Source organism: Pelmatolapia mariae, linkage group LG3_W, assembly GCF_036321145.2.
Source record: "Pelmatolapia mariae isolate MD_Pm_ZW linkage group LG3_W, Pm_UMD_F_2, whole genome shotgun sequence".
NCBI classification, from domain to species: domain Eukaryota; kingdom Metazoa; phylum Chordata; class Actinopteri; order Cichliformes; family Cichlidae; genus Pelmatolapia; species Pelmatolapia mariae.
Window position 1 is genome coordinate 94,539,632 of NC_086229.1, and position 25,140 is coordinate 94,564,771.

General features: G+C 41.3%; 3 protein-coding genes across 3 annotated transcripts; 1 reads left to right on the forward strand and 2 right to left on the reverse strand.

The window, feature by feature from the left end:
- Positions 1–266: 266 nt before the first annotated feature.
- Positions 267–5,091, reverse strand: LOC134620131 (lysophosphatidic acid receptor 6). Its single transcript, XM_063466101.1, has 2 exons — positions 4,989–5,091; positions 267–1,728 (listed from the first exon to the last, which is right to left on the reverse strand). Exons 1-2 carry the CDS (start codon positions 5,088–5,090, stop codon positions 766–768), a joined length of 1,065 nt encoding a protein of 354 aa, XP_063322171.1. The 5' UTR covers position 5,091; the 3' UTR covers positions 267–765.
- Positions 5,092–7,865: 2,774 nt separating this feature from the next.
- On the reverse strand, positions 7,866–9,689 carry mblac1 (metallo-beta-lactamase domain containing 1). The gene is made up of 2 exons (XM_063466117.1): positions 9,235–9,689; positions 7,866–8,612 (listed from the first exon to the last, which is right to left on the reverse strand). The coding sequence occupies exons 1-2, from the start codon at positions 9,655–9,657 to the stop codon at positions 8,370–8,372; spliced, it is 666 nt and encodes a 221-aa protein (XP_063322187.1). The 5' UTR covers positions 9,658–9,689; the 3' UTR covers positions 7,866–8,369.
- Positions 9,690–15,363: 5,674 nt separating this feature from the next.
- mpdu1b (mannose-P-dolichol utilization defect 1b) lies at positions 15,364–23,288 on the forward strand. The gene is made up of 7 exons (XM_063470409.1): positions 15,364–15,527; positions 17,772–17,837; positions 20,849–20,981; positions 21,098–21,183; positions 21,886–22,004; positions 22,370–22,480; positions 22,662–23,288. The coding sequence occupies exons 1-7, from the start codon at positions 15,401–15,403 to the stop codon at positions 22,779–22,781; spliced, it is 762 nt and encodes a 253-aa protein (XP_063326479.1). The 5' UTR covers positions 15,364–15,400; the 3' UTR covers positions 22,782–23,288.
- The last annotated feature ends 1,852 nt before the right edge of the window (positions 23,289–25,140 follow it).

Consider the following 25,140-nt stretch of genomic DNA (forward strand, 5'->3'; position numbering starts at 1 on the left):
GATGCTGTGCAGCCCCACGCACGGGGCGATCCACGGTAATTAATGCAGTTATGGCGTTAACGTCATTTTAAAGAGATTAACACTGACAGCACTAAGAAATTTGGAACAGAATAAATGGACCCTTGCAGAGCAGTAACAATTCATGTTTACGTAGTTCAAACCTGTATAATAGAAGATATTATCTTCTACTTTATTATAATAGAATATTATTTTATTGCAGCTCCATGAGCTTTGTGCATTACATTGTCTGTTTTTAGAATCTGTTATTGTGTGGTGAAAAAAACCCTTTATGACCTTTGTGAAGACATAGTATATACAAGATTATGCAAGATGTGTTGGTGTGGAGAAACCACCATACACTTTCCTGTGGTGGCTTAGTATTGTGCAAGCATAATACTTGCCTTGGTGGTTGGTGAAACAGTGTCTCTGGCTGCACTGTGCTGTGGTGTAGGTTTGATATTAAACTAAAATTAATGCCAGTGAGTTAAGAACCTTTTGGAAGGACCCTCATTTAAAGAACACCTCATAAATAAGACGTTAAAGGTTGAGTAACAATATAGACAAAAGCAAAAGTCATTTCACAGTCTGCTTGTATTTCATCAAATTTGATAGAAAGAGCACAAAGGAGAAAAACAGAACTCGTGCTGGTGATGATGTTGGTGAGGAAAACATGCCCAGAATGCACCTTTCAGGATAACAGTGACCCATGGAGCTAAGTGGGACTAAGAGATCCTCCAGCATTTTTCAGCTATTGTGAGCACTCAGCTATCTCTGCCCTGAACTCAGATTGTACAGGGGGAACACCTTTTGAACAGTGCCTATCACCATGTTCTTCCTGAAGGTATCTGTGGTGAAATAATACGCAATGGGGTTAAGCACTGTGTTTAGACAAGCCACCACCAGGCTGTAGCGGTATGCAGCCAACATGGGCTGCATACCGCTACAACTTCTAGAGGTTATAGTCTCTCTGTGCAGGGAGAGGACAACTAGGGTAACATGGTATGGAGAGAAACTGAATAGGAAAATAAGCAGACTTGTAGCGATCATCCTCCGGATCTTTCTGCTGTCCACCAGATTTGTCTGAGCCACAGTGCTTTTTTGAACTGTATGAACCAATATCCAGGAGCATATTAGCATAATTGCTAAAGGGAGCCCAAACCCCAGAAATAAAGTGGAAAAAACTACGGCTGGTTGTGTGGCATAAACCGGTGGGTTATCAAAACAATGTTTAGTAACATTTAAAGAAACATTTTCACGCTTGAGGAAGTAGATTGGCACACTTGGACCAAAGGACAGGATCCAGACTCCAAGACAAATCAACCGTGACTTCTGTCTTGCTCTCTGAATTCTTGTAGACATAGGAAAGCTGACAGCGACACAGCGGTCAAAGCAAATACAAGCGAGGAATAAGATGCTCCCATACATGTTGGCCTTCAGGATCAAGCCAAGGCAATCACACAACACCGGAGGAATGCCTTCTAATCCAAGGTGGTAGTAGATTCTCACTGGCAATGTGAGGATGAGTAAAAAGTCCGCCATGGTCAGGTTGGTCATGTAGACAACTGTTGGGGATCTGGATTTGATTTGACAAAAAAAAAATACCAGAGCTATAACATTCAAAGTAAGACCCACGATGAAGATGAAGGAGTACAAGCACACGTGGATGATGTCGAAGTGGCTCGTACTGTCATTGGTGCAGGTAGTGGTGTTGCTGATGGACATCGTGACCTGTGAGAAAGCAGAAAAAATAATGCATGAAAAAACAGGTTTGTTGTAGGTTTAAGTATCAAAGAACAATTCATGTTCAGCTCAGCTGTTGTCAATCATATAACTGTAATTTATGTCATGTCAACATAAAGCTTCTCAATTTGTAATTAACAGCAAGACTAAACTGCTCGTAAAAATTAAAGTTACCTAAACTGCAAAAGAGTAGAGGAAGAGGAAGTAGCACATGTGTTTCTGAACAGGTCAGTGAAAACTGCTTAAGAAGTTAAAGAAAGAGATGACCCTGCACAGGAATGACAGTGTCATTGACGATGTTGTTGCACTGGCCAGCCTACAAGAACAACGTGCAGCTCTGCAGCTGAGTTTTCAAACCTCGACAAAAGAGTTAGAGGAAGAAATGGCAAGACTAACAGAAAGAATCCCAAGAACTCATTCTGGGTCTAGGCACAGAGTTACCTGCTCTGCAGCTCGCTGAAGTGACTACACACAGTCAATTCAGAATTAGTGTAAGAAAGACAAACTGTCAGACTCAAACCTGATTCATCAAATCGAAACTGGACTTAAAACGAATCACAGTGAAGCTGAAATTACTGAAGCCGTCGTCAGGCCTAAGTGTTTGCAATATGTTAGTGATTAAAACAGACCTCACCCTCGCACAGCTTCATACCACACTGAAGGGACACTACAAGGATGATTGATCTCTATCATTGGCTGATAAATATCAGCCAAGGAAGCACCACCAAACCTATTTGCTGGGTTGGCTGAAATCACATCCAGGTTACCCACAGAAGAGGCTCCGCAGTCAGAGCTTCTAGTACCAGTATTAGTAGCTCAGGAAGATAGGGTGGCAGAGGAGCCAATCATTGTCTTCAATGTGATTGAACACATGTTAGAAAGGGGAATAGAGCCGCCTCGTGCTGTGAAGGAGGATGTTAGCACAGTATTCTCCACTGACTGTAAGAAAGCTGAAGTCTTTTTAAAGGTGAGTTTGTTATGAGCAACTCAGGCGGACCCCGGCAGCAGATCACACGGACACGTACAGTGTAAATGACTTATCTACAGTGACAGAGTAACAATAACAGTTCTGGGATTGCAGGGATAACTGGCAGAGGACTTGAATGGTCTATGGGAAGGAAAGAGAGCAGAGACTGTACTGAGTGGACACTAGACTTGTAGTCAAGACCGCCTAAATCAAGACCAAGACAATACCAAGACCAGAGGTTATCGAGACCAAGACCAAGACAAGACCGAGACAAAGTCGAGACGAGACCAAGACCGAGACTGAGACAAAATCGAACGTTACGTTGTGTTTCATGGATACTGTTGACTCCAAATCTCCCAACCACTATGTCGATCTGAGCCAGCAAGACCGAGACAAGACCAAGACCGAAGTCCATCGAGACCAAGACAAGACCAAGACCACGTAAAAGTGGTCTCGAGACTGGTATCGAGACCAAGACTGGTCTCGAAACATCCAACTCTAGTGGACACGAAGAGAGGAAGACGAGGGTTGTGTGAGGTAATAGAGTTGGAGAGCTTATTTGTCACGAGTTTGGTAGAAGGCTCGGGCAGTGGTAGTGAGGAGCTGGGGGCTGAGGCGAGAAGAGTGCGTGCTGGTGGCGGCACAAGCAGATGGGCGTGGCCAGTTCCCCTTCTCCAGCACAGCAGCAGAAGGTAAGACAACTATTGAGGGAGGAGATTAACATGTTTGCACCCAATGGTTTTCCTTACAGCACCTCCTTCTCAAAACTCCACCTCTCCTCTCCTGCCTGCTCACCCTCTCAGCCTCTCTGCATGACTCAGAGGAATTCAGACTCGATGTATCCCTCTCATTTGAGTGAATTATGGTTGTGGAGAGATTACTCGAAAATGATGCATGAACTAATTCTCCTGTCTTCCTTCCCCCAGACCATATCTGTTCCTTGATTCACAGTCCACTGGCTTCCCTTAAACCCTCACCACCATATGGCCCAAGTGTGTGCATGTGTTTAATTGAGAACATGCAACTCAGTTCTGCTCTTTTGCCTGTTCTCGTCTAGGCCTTGCACTTGCACTGAGTCTGCATGCCTCCAGTTTAACCATTCATAACAGAACAGCACATCACGCTACGTGTATGCACAGGAAATAAAAATCTGGAGTCTGTCAAAGCTGTTTCCACAGGGTGCAATAGTGGAAAAATAATCCCCCTCTGTGGAGTTTTCGCTACATAATCTGTAAGAGCTGTAATCAAAAGGCATTGTAGCTCCAACAGTACATACACAGTATAAACTTATTGCTTCACTAACACGCTGTAGCCTTTGTCAGAGTTATCAGGAAAGATAGCACTTTAAATGGCATATGTCTTTAAGTAGTTTGGGAGAATGAATGTAAAACAGTCTATCACATATGTTACCATGCATATCCCCCAACCTACTCAAATATGTATGTGAGAAAAGAAATTAATGGACATGATGAAAAAATTAGTCGTCCTATGTAGTCTTTTGTTACAAGATCCCAAATCCACCATAAGAGCTGACTGCAGAGTACTTAAAAGTATTAGAAAAAGTACTAGAAGAATTTGATGTCACATTGCTCACCAAAAAACGGGGATATTTGTGGCATCATCTGTCATCTGTGTCACAACATTTGTGTTTAGCAACATGCTCAAAACTGTGGTTTCAGAAATCTTCCAGTCTCTGAAACCTTCCCTTGGACAGGAACATCTTCTAATGTCACCTTTTAGAATTACACATCATACAAGTACTCTGGCTTTACAGCTCATTAATTGTAACATTTCCATTTGGTTATAACAAATAGCTGAAAAGTCACTGGCACCTGGAAGATGTTAGCTGAGTGCTTGTAAATGAAAATCCACGTTTGGCCAAATGTTGTGTGGAGTTGAGAAAAGAGACAAAGACGTGACTTTACTTTAGTTTACTGGGTTTTTGGTTTTTGGACAATTTGTAAAACATTTCACACTATGAACACGTCTCTGCAGAGACTGCATAGGTACAACAGTATCTCTGTTTCTAAACATTATTTGCGTCTGTTTGAAATAACATGAAATAGTTAATGCATTTTCAAACCAGTACATTTCTTTCAGTTTCATGTCGTTCACACAGACTAAGGTAAAGACATAGGAAGATACACAAAATACATCCCCACAATTTTCTGGTTTGGTTTTACCGTCTGTAGAGCTGAGTGACTAGTACTAAAATAGTGTTAAATAGTATAAAATAGTGTTTAAAGGTAATTTGTAAATGAGCTGATAGTGTGAGTTTTACCTGTTTGATGATTAAATTTATAAAGATCCAGTGGAAGCAGAAGAAGAGCACTTCTGTGGTGAGCTGATATCTTTGCCACAAGGCAGCTTCCTGTGCTGACATCGGTCAGCTTCTCTCTTCTTAGTTTTCACACGTGTGTTACATTTTCTGTACGTGTTATGGAAATGTATCCACACACAGTCTTTGTAGTCTGCTCTCATATTGTTATTGTCTGTGTAAACATAAAGAAAATTATTTATGTTACAAATGTTCTTGGGTCATGTCCAAGCAGATCTAAAAATTGTGGTATTAAAATAAAAATGACTATTTTCTGAATTTCAAAGTCATGTGACAAAACAGACGAGGCTCGTTGTCTTTTTTTAAGTTTTAGTTATTATGGACTGACTTACATGAATAATGCTGAACTTGATTTACTTCTAGCTAAATTTATATTTATATCTTAGAAGAGCGGGCCCTCTGGAGGCGAGTAAATCACCCAGGTTCTGTTCATCTGGATGTTGGAGGAAACATCAGTGGAACAAACATTTCTTCAGTCACAGCTGACAGGCTGTTACCCCAACCTTCCCCAAACCCCAACTAACAATCAACTTTCTTGGATTTTCGTACCTGGATGATTGAGTATGCATCAGGACATTACACTGATCTGTACGGGGACCCTGAGAGGTCAAGAGGACTGCAACTTAAGAAAACAACAGCAAATAGAAAAAAGCTGCAAAAGAACACAAAAGACAACAGCAACAGGAAAAAACATAAAACTAAAGGAAAACAATCACAAAAGAAAACAGAAGTGTTTGTGGGGAAGCAAAAATGTGACGGAACAGTGACAGAAGTGAGGAGCTAACAGTGAACAGCTCATAGCAAACATGTATGAACACGATTATATGAATCATGTTATTGTCCCTCACAGCACTAATGAACCCTCTGCTACTTCAGAATGTGTCTCGCTTTGCATGTTTCATCATGTAATAACTGCCTTCATTCATATCGAATAGGTATCAACGCCTGTTTTTGATAAATGGGTCTAATGACACAAATACAGAACATCCTTATAAAGTATGATGTAATGCTGTAGATCCAATTATAAATATATAAGCGTATATATTTATATATAGCAATATATGCAACAAACACAACAGAACTATTAAGTAAAAGGACATAATGTTTCATCTAACTAAAGAAAAAGATGGATTCTGAACACATAACTTGTCATTTTAAACTATTTTAAATTCCTTTACAAAGAGAGAACAGCCTGTCGATTCTCCACCTGTTCTCCTCTCCATCTCTCAGCTGCCTCTTCTTCGTCCTCTTCCTCACACGCTGCTACAGGGGACGCTCGCCCCCGTGTGGATACTTCTGTAAGACACTCCTGCTGGCGTGGCGACACCCCACAGCTTACATATGAAACAGCTGTGCAGACGTGGAAACGATTTAATCTCCACTTGGTGCACTTGTGTGTGAGCAGGTAGAGGCTTTGTGTGGTTCTGAGTGTGGTTCTTTGTGTAGCGGCAGTTTGTGTCTGTTACCCTTGTGTTGGGGATCCTGTCTCAGCAGCCTCCCAGATTTACATTGTACGTTGTGACCGTACATTCTCTATGTGAGAGAATCGCTCTTTCCACTAAAAGTCAGCTTGACAGAAGTATTTCTACTGCAGCTCTACAGCACCATCTCATTAGAACGGGTGTGGTTGTGTACCCAGTGAACGCCTGGGTTGGGGTTAAGGGTAGGAGTTACTTTCACACAAGAACTCAAAACAATATCAAGAAATTCAGAAAGAACAAGAGCATTCGCTCCAATCCAAACATGGCAAATAACCCTTAGTGTTACTAGCATATAGTGTTATAGCACCTGGGTAGACCACACAGGGGTTGGCTGTGAGTGGGTAGAGTGGGTGATTTAGCAGTCACATGGAGTTAATCAGACATTGGTGCTGGAGAGCTGGGACATTTGTATTCTTACACAGAGCTCAGCTGGGGTCTACTGTAGCCTGCGGCGTGACAAAAGCAATAACACACCAACATTTCATTTAGCCAGTGTCACTGACTGTAAGCAGTTACCCCGCAGCATTTTCAGGACTGGTCAGGTGTACGTGGATTTAGGACCTGTAAGCAGAAACAGAGAGAACCAGAGGAAGAAAAGAAAGACAAAGAAGTAAAGACACGGGAGTGATGTGTTACTTATCAAAGGGAGTTCAACAGAGAGGCTGGATATGTCAACCATCAGCAGTGTCAGAACTATGTAGATGTAAATATGACTGAAGCAACAAAACATGTGGAGCACAACAAGTTTGGAACAAGTGTGAGGCTTAAAGAGGTCCTAAAACTGTATTTAGACATGCTGTGGCCTATTGACATATTAATCTGTAGAGTTTAATTCGGCTCTCTCATGTTTGTCAAATATTTTCACAATGTAAAAATGCATTTTTAATTCAAGTTTTGGTTTTTTTTGTCTTTTCTCTTTTTCTGCTGTTTTTTTTTTAAATCGTCAAACACATGACCTTTCATCAGTCGGATATCAACCACACACAAAACTGCATGTCAGGATCCAGACTGGCTGGTCCTCCTCCTCCTATCAACCCTCCCACGTATCTGACTTCCTGACTGAGCCGTAGCTCTTCCCAGTCTTTTGCAACATATTCTGAGCTCAAATCAGTGAGGAAGAGCGTGATGGTGCGAACGACTGAGTGTGCAGACAGTTTATGTGCTCGTCGCACACCCTCCTGTATACACTGAGTCTGCAGACATGTAGCTTCAGGCTCACCTGTTTGTTTAGCTGTATGTCCGAGACAAATTTCCCATGTGGGACAGAAAAGTTTATGTTTCTTCTTCTTTAATCCATTACATCGTTTAAAAAAAACAGCTCATTTTGAATAGTCTTTATTAAATGAGGCATTAATGATTACAGACTACAGAGTTTGGATTTCTTTGGAAGTTCAGGATTGGTTATAAACTTGCAGACCAACAGTAATAAAGAAATAATGGAGATAAAGCTTTGAGAACAAATGTTCTTTAGACACCAGTTTGATATTTGAGGCTTTAATAGTGGAACAATAAACATTTTCTGTCACTGACCTCATTTGTGCTGATGTCAGTGGTTCCACCACAACTTTGTAACTACATGTTGAAAAGTCCATACGAGTTTTATTATGAGTTCATTTAACATTAACCAGAGAATGTGAAGTTTTTTCTCAGTCCACTGTGAAAGGTAACACGAATTAAGGCGGAAATGTAGAAAATCACACAGCAGTTCACAGAAAACTACATTCAATGTTACAGCGGTGTATGTGGAAGTTTGTCTTCCTGCCAGAAGTTCTTAACTTTGGTTTGAATGATCCGAGTCAAGCTCCTAGTATTCAGTAAAGTCCCTTCGATTCACAAGTTGGAGTCACTCATTCCTGAGAACTCTGAATGGAAGTCCGTGTCCTGGTATGATCACATCGGCAGTACGTAAGGCCTCCTGGCGGCTGACCTCGTGTACTGCAGTGTTCATACTTAGATCCCGCCAGCTGTTCTCGTCTGAGCAGCACTCAAACAGATCTCCTGCGATCAGCACGGTGCCTGCTGAGGTCCCCTTCACCTGCACGCTGATATCTTGTCCTGTGTGGCCTGGAGTGGGAACTATAGACACCTGTGGATGAAACAAGACTATTTAAAAATGCTACATACATTTAGAAAAACCAACGAGATCACCAACTCTGTCACAGGATTCAAATTTTGAGATTATTGTTGAAATTATTTAATGGTTTTTCTTTATTTTTACTACTTTCTACATTGTAGATACAAACTGAAGACATCACCTATATGAAGCAAGATATATGGAATTATGTAGCAAAGACAAAATTGATAAATATGTTTTATATTTTAGATTCCACCCTTTGCTTTGTTGGCAGCCTGCAAACCCTCGACCTTCTCTCAGTGAGCTTCATGATGTCGTCACCTGACATGTTTCCCCTCACAGGTGTGCCTGTCAGGGCTCATTTGTGCAGTTTCTTGCCTTCTTAATGGTGTTGGGACCATCAGTTGTGTTGTGCAGCAGTCAGGTTGGTGCACAGCTGACAGCTCTATTTGACACTGTTAGAATTCATATTATGGAAGAACCAATCAGCTGAGAGAAACAACAGCCAATCATTACTGTAAGAAGTGAAGGTCAGTCAGGCTGTAAAACTGCTAAAACTTTGAATGAAGATCCAAACTAATAAATAAATCTCTCTACATTTCAGTGTGTGTTGTGACAAAAATGAAACACTCACATGTTCATCGACGGTGTGAGTCTTTCCCTCTGCCAGCTCGCTGGGACTGTATCTGTCCCCTTCACTGATGTCATATCCAATAATCATCTTTGCAGTTGGGAAAAGACTCAGATTTCCGATGTGGTCTGAGTGTCCGTGGGTGCCCACGACCAACTCAATGTTTTCTGGGTCCAAACCTCTCTTTTTTAAGGACGTCAGAAGGAAGTCCCGGTCCCACGGCCCCCCAGTGTCGACCAGGATATTCTTCAGTCCCATTATCAGAGTGATGGTCCCGTCGGCTCTGAAGGCACCGTCAGTCTCCGGACAACAATATCCGGGTTTCAGGACGAACACGGAATACGCCTGACCACAGAAATCCAACTCCGTCTCTGACAGAGGGACTTTCTTAAAGGAAGAACAACATCCATCAGAGGATACCTCCATCACGTCACTGCAGCTAAGGAAGTGCCGTGGGGGTGTTTCTTCTTCTTCCTGAAAAAGCGGAATAAACAGAGAAGTCTGCTGCCCTCTAATGGTTGCTATCTGTTACTGCGAGTTTAAACCGATGACTGAAAGCATCTTTTACAGAGTCATTGGGTTGGAGCAAAGCACGAAGGAGTACTAGGGCCTTATTCAGAAAAATATATTATTGATCAGTTTGAGAATAAAGCTGAAATAATACTCTGGACTTTACTCTCTTTATTATTAAAAAAGTCTGTGGTGATTATAGGCCTCTGCAAAATGCCTTCTGTAGATGAGTTAATGAGATCATACTTCAGAGTCAGTTTTAGTCATAGGAAATGATTTCTCTTTCAGCACAAACAGTGTGGTGATAAGAATAAGGACAATGAAGAGATGGAACAGAAAGCATGAAATGAAATGACTGGCAATAAGACAGATGCCAGCATACAGATAGTTACACCCTCATGAATAAAGACGATGTGTTGTTTCACAAGACACAATAAGACAGCTGGTCAAGTTGTCTGTGTAGGTTCACCATCATCTAGGTCATGGAAATCTAGGGAGTTTAGAAATAAGAGCAACTGGACTTCTTAAGTTTCCTGAAGACGTGTCACTTCTTATCGGAGAGGCCTGGAACTGAAGAAGCTTCTGGATGAGAGGTGACACGTGTTCAAGAAACTTAAAGAAGTCCTGTCGCTCTTATTTCTAAACTGCTTAGCTGATCAAGCTGTTTCACTAACTCGTCTCTAGGATTTTGACTTTTCTCTCTAAATGATATTTCAGCATTTGTTTTTGTAATAGTATTTCAACTTTTTCTCAAAATTGTCACGATCTAGGAGGCAGATAGTCAGAAGAAGGAGGATTTGAACCCAAACGCAAGCACGGACGACAGCGTAGCTGTGAGAAACTTTATTAATAATAAAAGGCAAAATACAATCAAAGCATCGCAGGGAACTACGCTAACAAAAACCTAAACCGGGAACAGCTGCAAAATAATAATGAAAAGAACAAAAACCTGAGACGTGGAACATTGAGAAACACACGGCGGAAATAACGAGGGGGAATGAGACACAGGAGGAGAGCACAGCTGGGAGAAATCAGACATGACGAGACCAAAGGGAAGCAAAACTAGAAACACTGACATGAGACACAAACCTTCAAAGTAAAACAGGAAACACACTGACTGAACCTTAGACACGTAAACTTAACAGAGACTGGGGAGACAGAACATCGAGACCTGAAATGTGGGACAGAAGGGCACAGAGTAAACACCGGGAACCCAAATAACAAAAGCTAAGAATTATAACTCAGGAAGCACTATAGAACCAGGGAGCTCGAAATACTAGGCCAGGAACCAAAACACTAACAGTCATAATCCTTGATAAAATCAAAAGTACAAACTCAAAACGCTGGGTCACCGACCCAGGACCGTGACAAAACTAGTATCTTGTGTTGATCTCAAATTGAACGCTTTTTTTTTTCTGAAAAAAAATCCATCGTATCCATGATTGTATAAAAGACGACTACAAAAGATAGTATAGTGACTGTATGAAACAATCATGGGATTCAGACAAAGTTTCAAATATGAGAATCTTTGTTTTGTAATTTTTACAGAAATTAAAAATTATAAATTTCTTTTGTGTTTTGATTCTTTTATTTGAGCTTCTGATGTTTAGGCTACTTAGAGCGCTTAGAGCTTTTTATTGTCATTGTGCAGTTTCTTGCACAGCGAAATTGGGTAGCTGGACCACAAAGGTGCAAAAGTAAGAAGAAGAGGAACCATATACAACAAAGGGGGGAAAAATAAATAAAATAAAATAAAATAAAATAAAATAAAATAAAATAAAATAAAAAAGCAGTGTATATGTATACATATATGTGAGTGAAACTATATACATGGTGTATGTGTAAGAAACATTGAAACAGACTGGGACCAAAATAATTGCACATGAGCCAAAAATATTGCACAGAACATGGAAAGACTGAGGTATCGCACATAGATGATCAACAGCAGTGTCAGAGTGGATGTGTTGGGGAAGTCTTTACACACTCTTAGTTTGCACTACTTGATTAACTGGATTAACTGGATTAACTGGATTCTCCATCAGCAGCTTTACTTTCCAAATGAAGTTCGATACAACTAACAACAAAATAGCCCCGAGGTCACTGTTTGAGGAGCTCGAGAGACCAAAACTCAAGTGAGTTTTAAGTTTTGGTTTATAGGATTAAGTCAAATACAAATTCAAAAGGTGAAATTATATCTAATTTAGAATCATAAAGTAAATTCATTTTTGAATTTCAAGAAACTGTTTTTCAACATTTTCATTCTTAATTACCTCTCAAGGGTCCACTTGAAGTGACACCATAGGCCACGCAGAGGGCCATGGTGTTTTTCTACAATGTTTACCAAGGTAGATAAAATAGGTTTAGTGCTAATTAATCTCCAAAGTGAATAAAACGACATTAACATTTAGCATAATCTGGTTGAAAGTGTATATGCATGCAAGAGAGCCATTCAAGACAAGCTGAACAGTCAGAGATGTCAGACTGATTCATAGAATGGCTTTTTAAAAATAGTTTAAATATTCGTGTATTTATTGTTACTTTTAGGATTTCATATTTTTTATTCAGTAAAATTCAGTTTTATTTATATAGTACCAGTTCACAACAACAGTTGTGAAAAGCCTACAATATTAGAAAGATACCCCAAGTATTACGCAATCATGGTGAGCAAGCGTTTGTCAAAAGCAGGAGAGAAAAGCTCCCTTTGGACAGGAAGAAACCTCCATCCGAATGCTCGGGGAGGAGCAGTAATCTGCCATAACTGGTCGGGAGTGACGAGAGAGAGGAGAGAGAGACAAGACTTTTGTACATGAAATGCCACCTTGCTGTTGGAGAAAGAGCCTGATGTGGTGCATGAGGTTGGAAGATACCAATTAGACATAACTGGGATCACCTCAGTGCTCAGGCTCTGGAACCAGTCTCCTGGAGGGGGGTTGTACTCTGTTCCACTCTGGGCGATTGGAAGGAATGGCCTGTGGTCTTTTATTATAGTTTTTTATTATAGGACTTCTTTGCTAATCACAGCCTGTCCATAACAAACACCATGTTCGAGCATAGTGGCATTCATAAGTACAGGAGGCACTAGGTCGTAAGTCAAGGATTGATTTTGTAATCATATCGTCAGATCTGCAGCCATGTTTCTTGGACAAACAGGTGAAGAGAGGTGTTGAGCTGTCAGCTGATCACCACCTGGTGGTGAGTTGGATCAGGTGGTGAAAGAAGATGCTAGACAGGCCTGGTGTACCAAAACGTAACCCTGTAATCCTGAAGGCTTTAGATCTCGTAGGAGTGTCCTGGCTGACATGTCTCTGCAACATCAGGGTTGGGGTGGCCTCTGGATGGGCAAACTGAGGTGATGGTTCCCCTGATTAAGAAGAGGACCTTAGGATGTGGCTCCAACTATAGAGGGATTTTTCCCCTCAGCCTCCCTAATAAAGTCTATTCCAGGGTAATGAAGAGGAGAGTTTATCTATTATTTGAACCTTGGATTCAGGAGGACACGTGTGGTTTTCATCCTGGTCATTGAAACACTGGACCAGCTCGTTATCCTCTCAAGGATATTCGGGGATGTGTGGGAGGTTGCCCAACCAGTCTACATGTGTTTTATGGACTTGGAGAAGGCATCTAACCAGGTATCTCAGGGTATCCTCTGGGTCCTCTGGGTGCTTTTAGAGTATGAGGTGTCTGGCCTGTTGTTAGGGGCCATTCAATCCCTGTACAACCATAGCGAGAGCTTGGTTTGTATTGCCAGCAGTAAGTCAAACTAGTTTCCAGTAGGTGTTGGACTGTGCCTTTGTTACCCTTTATCAGCAGTTCTAGTCATAGCTTTTATGGACAGAATAGCTAAGTGTAGACAGATGATGGAGCAAACTAACCAAAAAACAAGTTAAACATAAAGGAAATCGCACAGAAAGAAAAACATAGTTTTCACAGCTCCACCACAGAGTAACACAGTGAAACATTAGGTCCCTGTTAGCATACAAATTAATAATTAAGACTCTGTCTTACAGAAACCTGTTTACATAAACATAAAGGTTATGATTATGTTAGTTTAAGCGAATCACCACCCCGACCCATACTAACTATCTGAATACTTGCCGCACAGGCTGAAGCGAGGAAATGGCAGTAATCACCCCCTGTAGCATATTAATCAACCAAAGACACAGACAGTGTTTTAATTCATTTCAAAGCCTGACACTTGTCTACCCTGGAAAACTCAAAAACAGTTTTATTTGTGTTCACTTGGCCCTTACTCTGAGCTTCTATCTGATCTCTCTGACTTTTTGTCTTATTTAATGTTTTCTCAAAGGAAACTCATCTGTTACTATGCTTAATAAGTGAAGCTCATCTATTTGTTAGCTTCCTTTCCATATGAAAGTGGAGATCATAACTGATCTCAGAACACTAAAAGCCCTCAGAGAGAAAGACGACTACACTTTGTAATGAGACTAAATACAGCTTTCAGCAACAATAGCCAACTGCAGCCACAAGATGGTAGTAATGGAAAGGCTGGATGCACATAATAACTGACAGGAGAGGAGCTTTATGATCAAACCTGCAGCCTGTTTCAGTGAGAAATATCCTGTCTCAGAGTGACACTGAAAAACTAGTTTATGCATTTATTACTTCCAGGCTGGACTACTGTAATTCATTATTATCAGGAAGTCCTAAAAACTCCCTGAAAAGCCTTCAGTTAATCCAAAATGCTGCAGCCAGAGTCCTGACAGGGACTAGAAAGAGTGTGTGTATTTTGCCCATATTGGCTTCTCTTCATTGGCTCCCTGTTAGGTCCAGAATCAAATGTATAATCATTCTCATCACATACAATGTCTTCAGGCCCCATCTTATCTTAACGACCTATTAGTATCACTCCAGTAGAGCAGTCACTCTCAGACTGCTGGTTTACTTGTGGTTTAACTACATAGAGTATTTAAAAGTAGAATGGAAGGCAGAGCCTTCAGCTCAGACACAGACACCGTCTCTACTATTAAAATTGCACTTAAAAATTTCCTTATTAAAAAATTAATATTTAGGGCTGGATAAGATGACCCTGAATCCTCTCTTGGTTATACTACAAAAGGTTTAGTCTTTCTTCTTCACTTACTTTTTTCACTCACTATGTGTTTATACACCACTCTGCATTTATTTATTAGTTAATCTCTGGCTTTCTCTCCTTGTGTTGTCCCCAAACGATCGTGCCAGATGGCCAACCTGATGTCTCAGCCTGATTCTGTCAGAGCTTTCTTCCTGTTCTTCCTGTTCTTTCCACTGTCACCAAGCGTGAGGCGATTGTTCTTGTGAGCTAAGGCTATAGAAATTGAATTGAAATAGTAATCGACCTAAAACCATAATGAGTGTGATTTACTTTAATTCCACTGTAATCATGCGGTGAATTTGATTGATATCCTATCTCTTACAGTTAGTTACAGCTCCATTGTTTGTAAAAGACACTTTTTCAGCTTCTAGAAATGTTGGGTTTTATCTTTTAGGTGATCCCTGTGTAACTGATATATATGGAAGATATTAACTAAACACTGTAATGTTACATGATGGAGTCGAGCACTTTATGACAGCACACTGTTAGCGGAACACTTGTGATGTCATTTGAACCGGTGGGATCTTCTTTCTGTTACACATTAAACGGCGACGTCACATCTTGACAATGGCGGAAGAAGCCGTTGTCGTTGAGGGTTTATCGTTTATGGATCCTTTCAAAGGGCTGCTGTTGACATATTTTATGCCAGAATCATGCTACGACGAGTTCTTCCTCAAGTTCAACTTTCTAGACGGTAAGAGGCTCGTCGTAGTTTGACAAGCGCAGTTTATTACCGAAGAGTGTAACTCTGAGGGTCTGATGACAGGACACGAGCGACGTTTCCACGTTAGGTGTAAATAAAGTGAGAGTCGTGTGGTGTCGGAACGCTTAGCACTAAGTTAAAATGTAACGATGTTTGAATACAGCTGCATGCAAACCAATGAGGGAGCTCGTTTGAACAAGCAGTCTGCTACAAAGTAACGACACGAACTTACCTGAACACGAGTTGGACACGACTGGCAACACTGTGTCAGTTCCACTCTGTTAATCCAAGTACGAACTACAAAGTCAGAAAAACATCAAACAGGAAAAAGTTATTGGAGGAATATTTGTGTGTTTTTATTCTCTCAGTTTATTTCAAAAAAGTTCATTTTAAAAAATCAGGTGAAGGAAATGTCTTTAAAGTTGATTCATAGATTTAAGTCGTGATGTTATTTACTGTAGAAATGTCGTATTTGTTAGCTCTGATTATGCTATCTACCTTTTCTCTTATCAATCAAATGCTGATTTTTGCCAAGTTCATTATTCACAAATGTAAGTTTACAAGCGGATGGCTTCATTTTCGTGAGATTATCAAGGAATTGTAGCAAATGTCTCCGTGATGTCTTGGTCACAAAATCGAAACGCAGGCAGTTCCAGTCTGTTTAATGTTGAACTTAGTGTAATCCTTTTTGCCGGGGCCGTGTGTGTTCTGTTTCTTTTACTGGAGTTAGAAATAAATCTTATTCAGAGAGGAAAATGTATTTATGACACAGACTGTGGTACAGAGGTATTATAATTTTATATTTAAATTAGTTTTTGTTCTTCTTTTTATTTTGTTTTGACCACTTTGGTGGCCTCAGGATCTGATCTTTGGTTTTTGCGGGCGATGCAGTTCTTTTAGCTTCTTGGGATCATGACCTCCAGCTTGCACTGGAGCTGTCTGTGGAGAAGAGAATTAGCACCTCCATGTCAAAGACTATGGTTCCCAGACAGAAAAGGGTGGAGTGCCCACTCTGAATCTGGGATAGGTTACTGCCTGAAATAGAGAAGTTCTTGGGGTCATGTTCCTGAGTGAGGGGAACGCCGGATTGACAGGCGGATTGGGGCGGTATCTGGTAAATGGACTGATTCTTATATGGCGCTTTTCTACTCTTCCGGAGTACTCAAAGCGCTGTATACAACATGCCTCATTCATCCATTCGCACCCACTCATACAAGCACTTCTAAACACAAGTGCAAACTAAACTACGTTCACACACATCGGAGTATGACGTGACGTGACGTCGCCGTTTAATGTGGGGTTAGTATCGAGGATATTTGGCATGCAGACTGGGGAAGCCAAGAATCGAACCACCAACCTTCAGATCAGTAGCTGATCTGCTCTACCACCTGAGCCACAGCCACCCCGTGGAGCGATGCGGGTGCAGTTTGTTGTGGTGAAGAGAGAGCTGAGTATGAAAGCAAGGCTGTCGATTTAGCGGTCTATATTCCTACCCTCACCTGTGGTCACAAGCTCTGAGTAGTGACTAAAGAGGTTACGGCTACAAGTGCCAAGAGATGAGTTTCCTTCGAAGAGTGGCTGGGCTCTCCCTTACAGATACGGTGAGGAGCTTGGTCATTGAAGAGCCAAAGCTCCTCCACATTGAAAGGAGCCAGCTGAGGCATCCACTAGGATGAATCCTGGACACCAGCTAGGTGAGGTGTTCCAGCCATGTCCTACCTCATGCCTGGCCTCAGTCAGACCCAGGTCTCACCGGGCTGCTCAGACTGCTGCTCTTGCGACCTGAGCCCAGATACACAGCAGAAAGATTACTCTATAATTTCCTTCAGGATTAATAAAGTATTTCTGATTCTGATTCTGATGGATGCTTTGAACCGAGTTGAGTTGTTTCCTTTTCGGTTCGTTTCCAAAATGGTTTTTCTGGTTTTAGTTTAGGCTTTATTACTAAATAAACACAGAATGATGCCTAAATGTTTGTTCACTAATAGGTTCAGTTAACTTTAATATCCTTGCTGTAGAAACAAAGGCCTGTTTGTTTGGTTTGTTTTGCAACTTTACGATTTTTATTCAAAATCAGTTTAACAGTGCAGTGATTTTTTTTCTTCACTTAACTTACTGTTTTCCTTTACTGCAAATAAAAAAATAATAAATAAAATAATAATAAATAATGAATGTATTGCTGCAGACATTACATGCCAAAGGTCCTGATAATCATTCAGCCTGTTTTTCTTCCAGTGCCATGTCTGAAGATTGTACTGAGCAAAGGCCTGGGGATCGGCATCATACTGGGATCAGTGATGGGTAAAATGCTTCCCCCACCTCTTTGTAACTGCCTTTATCTGAATTGCTGCCTTAGTCAATCAAAAGTTAGAATATATTATTTGGCTTATTTGTTTTTAATTATAAATAAACATCAATTTTATTTAATTTTAGTGAAATAATTAATTATAGTCATATATCCTATGTAGTATAGGCCCACATTTGCCTCAAGGTGCTTTATATCATGAGGTAAAGACCCTGCAGATGCAGAGAAAACAGAAAATCCGACGAACTGGGAATCTTCAAATAAGCCATTCCTCTGCAGATGATAGATAGTAGCTGTAGATAATATTACAACTGTGGGATGATTATTGGTAATTTTTTCTCTAATGATAAAAATTTTATTTCTGAAGAAGTTCATGAAGTCATTACTAGTTAACGTTAAAGGGATGGTTGGCTCAATAGAGCTCTGACTTTTCTTATAAAGCAACAAACTATTTCTCCAGGCTAAATGATGATCTCTAAATTTGTGACACGCCATTTCCTCTCCAGCTTATGAGTTCTCTGCTTTAAGGTGTGCACTGATGCGGTAAAGTACTTCTGATTTGAGGCTTTTTCAGAGGAGCCACAGTATCCAGAGTCATAGATAATGAATATGTAGAATTATTCTACAAACAGAAATGCTTTGTTGTGCCAAACACATGTGCTTTGCCAGGTAGGCTCCTCTTGTTAGTCTTTATTTTAATTTATTATTCGCAAATATTGTACACATAAAAAATTGATCTTCCACCTGGGAAATATGTGACTGTCAATAGGATGATGTGTGTTTTTCTATCAATCATGCATGGGCCTCTCCAGAACCTAGACTTCAGTATTATCAGTGCGGTGTGGGATCATTTTGATAAGATAGCAGAACACACGGGAGACAACACAAGAATAGCTTTGGATTGTCCTTCAAGAAGTCTGTAGAACCTTTCCTAGAGTTAGTTATACAGTAACTGTCTTAGACAGTTTACGCTGTTATTTTGTTTTTGTTTGTTTTTTAAGAATAAATGCGGTCATACCAAACATTGACTGTCAAGTCTGTTAAATTTGTACAAACTCTTGTTTTTTGAGCCGCACTACTGGTCAAAAGTTTCAGAACATCCCAATTTTTCCAGTTTTTATTGAAAACGATGCAGTTTACTTTGATTTCAGAGTGCAGTAAGACATTATAGTATTAATAATAATAATACATTTTATTTGAGGGTGCCTTTCAAAAACCCAAGGTCACCTTACAAAGAACAACATTAATAAAAGGAACAATAGTCATAAAATACATAAAATAAGTTAAAATTGCAAAGCAGAACTTGACAGCAGATCAAATCAGCACTAAAGTGAATAAACCAGTTTGAACAGATGTGTTTTGAGCTGTGACTTAAATACGGAAAGAGAGTCAATATTTCTTATGGCTGGAGGAAGAGAGTTCCAGAGCCGAGGAGCAGAGCTGAAGGCTCTGTTCCCCACAGTGAGAAGATGTCAGGAACAGTAAGATGAGGATCTGAGAGGGTGGGAAACGATGGTGACACAAATATGAAGGAGCAGATTTATGGATTCACTTTTACGTGAGAAGTAAGATTTTAAAGTTTATCCTGGCTTCTATGTGCAACCAGTGAAGCTGCTGAAGAACTGGGGTAATATGAGCTCTTAACGGAGTACGGGTTATGACCCGAGCTGCAGAGTTTTGAAGAAGTTGGAGTTTATGAAGAGACCTTTTAGGGAGACCAATAATAAATAAAATAATTAGTAAGCAATTGGAGTTAAAAAAGAAATCATGGGATCACTTTATGGACCAAAATGTAACAGCTGAACACAGCCGTGGCTTCTGTCTACGACAGAAATCAAATCTTCTCCCATATCTGCAGCAGAAGTTCCCATAAATGTGGACCCTGTAGCTGCTTTGCTTTCACTCTTCTGTCCAGTTCAAACCAGCTCGATGGGGTTTTAGTCTGGAGGCTGTGATGGACACTCTGTGTTTCCAAGCTCACCGTCTTGTTCTTTCTTCCTGAGGTAGTTCTGGCACAGCTTGGTCTGATGTTTGGGTCATTATCCTGCTGTAGGATGAAGCCCTGACCGAGCAGAGGGTGCTGCATGGTGCTGCAGAACACTGTAGTAGCTGTTTTGGTTCAGTCAGCAACCCTGGATCCAGCAAACAGCCCCAGACCATCACACTTCCCCCTCCATGTTGATGCCACACACTGTGGAACTTTGTCTTATTCTGACGTCTGGCTTTCTTTCTGCAGCTCGTCCTGTCAAACAGTAGAAACTGAGACTTGCTCACTACGACCACTGTTACGCTTGAAGCTGTTGTCCTGTGAGCCGCCGTCACACAGCTGTTAACTCTCAGAAACTTGTCCTCAGTCGTGTCTTTGGGTCTGCAGACCTCTTCCTGTCACACTTTGTTTCTGAGTGCAGAAGGAAACTGGACTCACTGACACCTCGACTTTCTTTGTCTTTTCTCTGTAGGACAGACCTGCATTTATAAGTGTTATGATGGTCTGTCTCTCTTCCATTGTTAATCACCTTTTTCTCACATCACTCTACTTTCTGCAGTTCAACACTGTTCAGCTGATGCTGATGAGGGTATGGTACCACAGTGTGTCCAGCACTGCTTTATGCAGACAGAGGGAGCTGGAAGTAACACCTGTAGGAGTTAGTAGCAGCAGCTTCTGCACTGCTGCAGAGCAGCTTTAAACTGTTAACCCATGTTGTCCCTGAAAAGGCCTTTTTGTATCATTGTGAATGTGCATTATGTTGCTTAACCTCTGACAGTTCGACACTTTGTACCATTTCAAGCTGTTCATTGGGCTTCAATTCGGTGTTCTATAACTCTTGACTGGTAGTGTTTACACTGTATACAAATCCAAAACCGATTGTTTGCTTCAGTAAATCGCTGCACCATCTTCCACCTATTTTCCTAGAAAATATAAAGAGGCGAGGGGTGGTGCAAGACTTCTGTATGGTACTGTATGTTAAATTCTTTTATAACTTTTTCCCCAATTGTTTTTTAACAGTGAAGCTTCCTCAGATCTTAAAGCTTCTTGGAGCGAAGAGCGCTGAGGGGCTGAGCTTCAAGTCTGTGCTGCTGGAACTGTTGGCTATCACAGGGACGATGGCTTACAGTGTTGCCAACAACTTCCCTTTCAGGTTGGACCATGTTTGGTTCTGTAAAGTAGAAATGGACACAAGGCGCATCTGCATCTGTTATTGTAATCACTGTTTATTAAGGGTCCAGGTTTTCTTTATGCCGTATGTCACTGCAGCTCGTGGGGTGAGGCTCTTTTCCTCATGTTGCAAACCGTCACCATTGGCTTCCTCATTCAGCATTATGGAAAAAGAACCAGCACAGGTAAGACTTCATGCAAACTGAACTATTACCAGAACTGCTTCGGTCGTTGTAGAATTGTGTGAAGCTTATAGTCGCCTCGAGCATGTATTCGTGTAGCATATAACTGTGTAATGACCAGTGGTTTGACTTCTCCCCGTGATGTTATTAAATACCAAAATATACATGAAAAAAGACATTTTACATCTCATAGCTAGTCTTAACTGAATGTTAGCAACAACAAAAAAAGTATCCATAACTCGAAATTTTGAGTTAGCGCTGCTAATCAGTAATCTACATGAATGACGTCATTTCCTTGTTACCCGGAAACAAGCCCTCGGCTACAAATGCTACAGCTAAGCTAACAGTATTACAGCCCGTCATGAATGCACAAATTGCTGATTATTTCCAGCGTGGCTTCACAAATGATGAAATCCTTCTGTTATTAGCTGAATCACATGATGTTACTGTCAGTACCCGTCCTCTCGAAAGCGCTAATTTGTTGCTATACATTGGTAGCTCACCATATCCTCCCGGGTAACAAGAAAATGACGTCATTCACGTAGATTACTGATTGGCAGAGCTAACTCGAAATTTCGAGAAAACAACTTGAAATTTTGAGTTATGGATACTTTTTGTTTTGTTTTTTGTGGCAGAAACGGGCTTCCACATGAAACGAATAATTCAGTTTAACATTGTTACATCGATATGTTGCTTCCCTTGCAGGTCTCCTGTTCATGGTTATATACTTAAGCCTGCTGGTCCTGCTCCTGTCCCCAGTGACTCCTATGTCAGTGGTTACCTCCATGCAGGCCTTCAACATGCCGGCGATCATCATTGGGAGGGTAGGCCCGCACACGTCACACACGTGTTTTTAAATCATCTGTAGCTTTTTTCAGATGTTGCCTCTTCAGGCATTGCTGTAACACAGTGCCACAGTGCATCCAGACAGTATTGACAGTACTCAGAGTGATTAGTTTGTAATACATTTTCAAGACTTTTTGTCCTCATTGTGTGTGTGATATGTCAGCTAACACGTGTCATCAGATGAAGAGGGCTCAAGATGAAGTGAAACAGAGTATTTTGAATCCATCTTCACAGTTACACCGACAGTGTCCACTAACAACATGCAGATAGAAGAATGTGTCAGCCTCCATCAAACAAACGCTCGTGCTTGAGTAACACGTGATAATCTGTCCGCTTCTCTCAGCTCATCCAGGCGTCCACCAACTACTCTAACGGTCACACCGGCCAGCTCTCCGCGGTGTCTGTTTTCATGCTGTTCGCTGGGTCCCTTGCACGCATCTTTACCTCAGTACAGGTAAGACGATTCAAATACAATGCACACCTCCGTGTCTTTGCCCTGGTTTGAGCACCAGTTTTTACGGGGACCATTCCTCATCAGAGGGTTACCTCTTTAATGAACTAACACCTCATTATAGAGGACATGGTTCACATTCCCCAAAAAGTAAATTATTTAGCTTTATACTGTCTTTTTACAGGAAACTGGAGACTCACTGATGGCACTCACCTACGTCATATCCTCAACCTGTAACGGCATTATTACTCTGCAGGTTCTTTACTACTGGAACAGTTCACCTCAGAAGAAAAAAGAGGATTAGACAAATAACGGTCACTAAACTTGAATAACAGAGAGCCATCTACATGTTCGTTAGACACTGATATGTGTCTCTTTAAACTTGGAAGACCAAACTTACACATGAAATGTTTTTACAAAGCCTTTGGGACACATGGTATTTTAGATATGCACCTGACTGACGTACAGGTGAAATTGTAACACGCCAGGCTGATCATTCAGCTTTTATGATTAACAGCAGGGCAGCTTTGGTGGTGGGGTTAAATTATGGATCGAGCTGCTGGCTCTAGAGTCCTCTCCCTCCCTGCAGTGCACTGTCCTTACATTCCTTTTGATGCAGTTTTCCTGATTCACACTGGTGTTGATCATCACAGGGTTCAATCTGTAGGCTCTGTGGAGGAAACTGTGTCAGACGACACCACAACCAGTAACCATTGCACATTTATCATATATATTCCACTGATTTGTATTGTAACAGCAGTGACACAACATATCCCTATATTGAATTTCTCTTTAGCTGAAATAAAAGATTGTGATTCTAAGTTGGAGGTTTACAGTTTTTCTTTTCTGCATCATCACATAAAGTGTGTGTGTGTGTGTGTGTGTGTGTGTGTGTGTGTGTGTGTGTGTGCGCGTGTGCGTGTGCGTGTGTTCCTGCCTAGCTACCGAAATCTGCATTCTACTATACTTGTGAGAACCAACAGTCACTTGTGAGGACACACTCACCGGTCCTCACAAGTTTGAAGCCTTTTGGAGGCTCAAAATGTGGTTTTAGTGTCAGGGTTACAATTAGGTTATGGTTAGGTTTAGAGTAAGGGTTAGGCATTCATTTCTAATGGTTATGGTTATGGTAAGGGGCTAGGGAAACCATTATGTCAATGAAGGTCCCCACTAAGATAGCTGAACGGGCGTGTGTGTGTACAATTTTTTTTTTCCTGTTTTCTTATAAGTTCAGTGAAGTGATGCAGAAACCAGAGACTGAGAGCTGAACGTGTGCATATTTACTCGCAGGTTAACTTTAAAGAACATTCCCGTCCACGTCCTGCAAAGAGTTTGTGGATCTCAGGTTTTTGGGTCTTTACCTTACAAAGTAAAGAGTTGTTGTTGTGATTTGTTGTCATTTAAATAAAACTAAATTGAATCTTGAATGTAAACACTGAATCACACTTTAAAACTCTGTTGGTAACCACCACCTGATGCTCACACACAACACTCACACAAACAGAGAATGACTGCAGCTCTTTGTAAAGACTTTTAAGTCACTCTTGGCATATCCATGGCAACCACTTTTTGAAGCCTCATTGCTTGTTGCTAGGTGAGGAGATGTACTGGACCAGAAAATCCTTCCATTGACACTCCCTCCACCTCCTCCTCCCACACTACTCTTTCTCCCCCTTCTATCCAATTCCTATCCTCGCATGGTCCCATGGACCTCAGCAAAAACACAAACATGTGTGCTCCAACGTCTCCCACTTAGAAGAAATGGTCAACGATTGTTCCCATGCTACTTCTGTTGTCATGTCACATGGTTTGCTGTTCTTGGTTTTTATAGTTACTTCCTAAAAGATCCCTGTTTTACATTTTAAGAATCAAGAGTGTTGTGGGAAAGTTGTAAAGGTCCACATCCTAGGAGGGTCCATATCGCCTTCCAAGAGGTGGATGGATATAGAGATGTGTGTCATCCTAAAATATGTCATGTTGAAGGACTGAGAAGCTATAGGTTTTTGCAGAGTCTCTTATATGTGCTCTATGTTGTTATGCCCCTCCTGTTGTTGGTCTCAGTGCGCTCATCTTTTCTCCCTTTCCTCAGGATCCTATCCCCTCCCCTCAGTGACCGATTAGCCAGTGCGTGATTCCCTCCCATTTCCATGAGAAAGGCGCTGCTCGGTGAAAGGGTTAAGCCTGTGGACTAAGTCCTAAAAAGCAACCCTAATTTTCTGCTCGGTGGGGGAGTGAGGAAAGCGGGGAGTGGGAACAAAGACGCCCAGGGGAGGAGCGGGGACTCTGGGTTTACTATATGCACCTGCGACTTGAAAAGCCACGGACAATGTGCTTCTGAAACGGCCAATTACGAACGGGCCATCCACTCGCTTTTTCTGTGGAAAGACGTGGGGGAGGAGGAAAGACGAGTCTAAAGGAAGGAAGAGACTAAGGAAAGTGAATTTTTAAAGAGGGTAAAGATAAGAAAGTAAATAATCGAGCTCTAAATAATTCTGGGGACAATAGAGGACACCCTGTCCTGCCTTCCCAGCCCCCAAAATTCATCCTCACATATCACATGATCCCCTGTGTTCTCCCGCTTTAAGTTCATTTTTGTCCCAAGTGTTATCCTGCCTCGGGCAGAGCTAATGGCTCCACCCGTTAGGAGGAAATGTGTCTCTGGA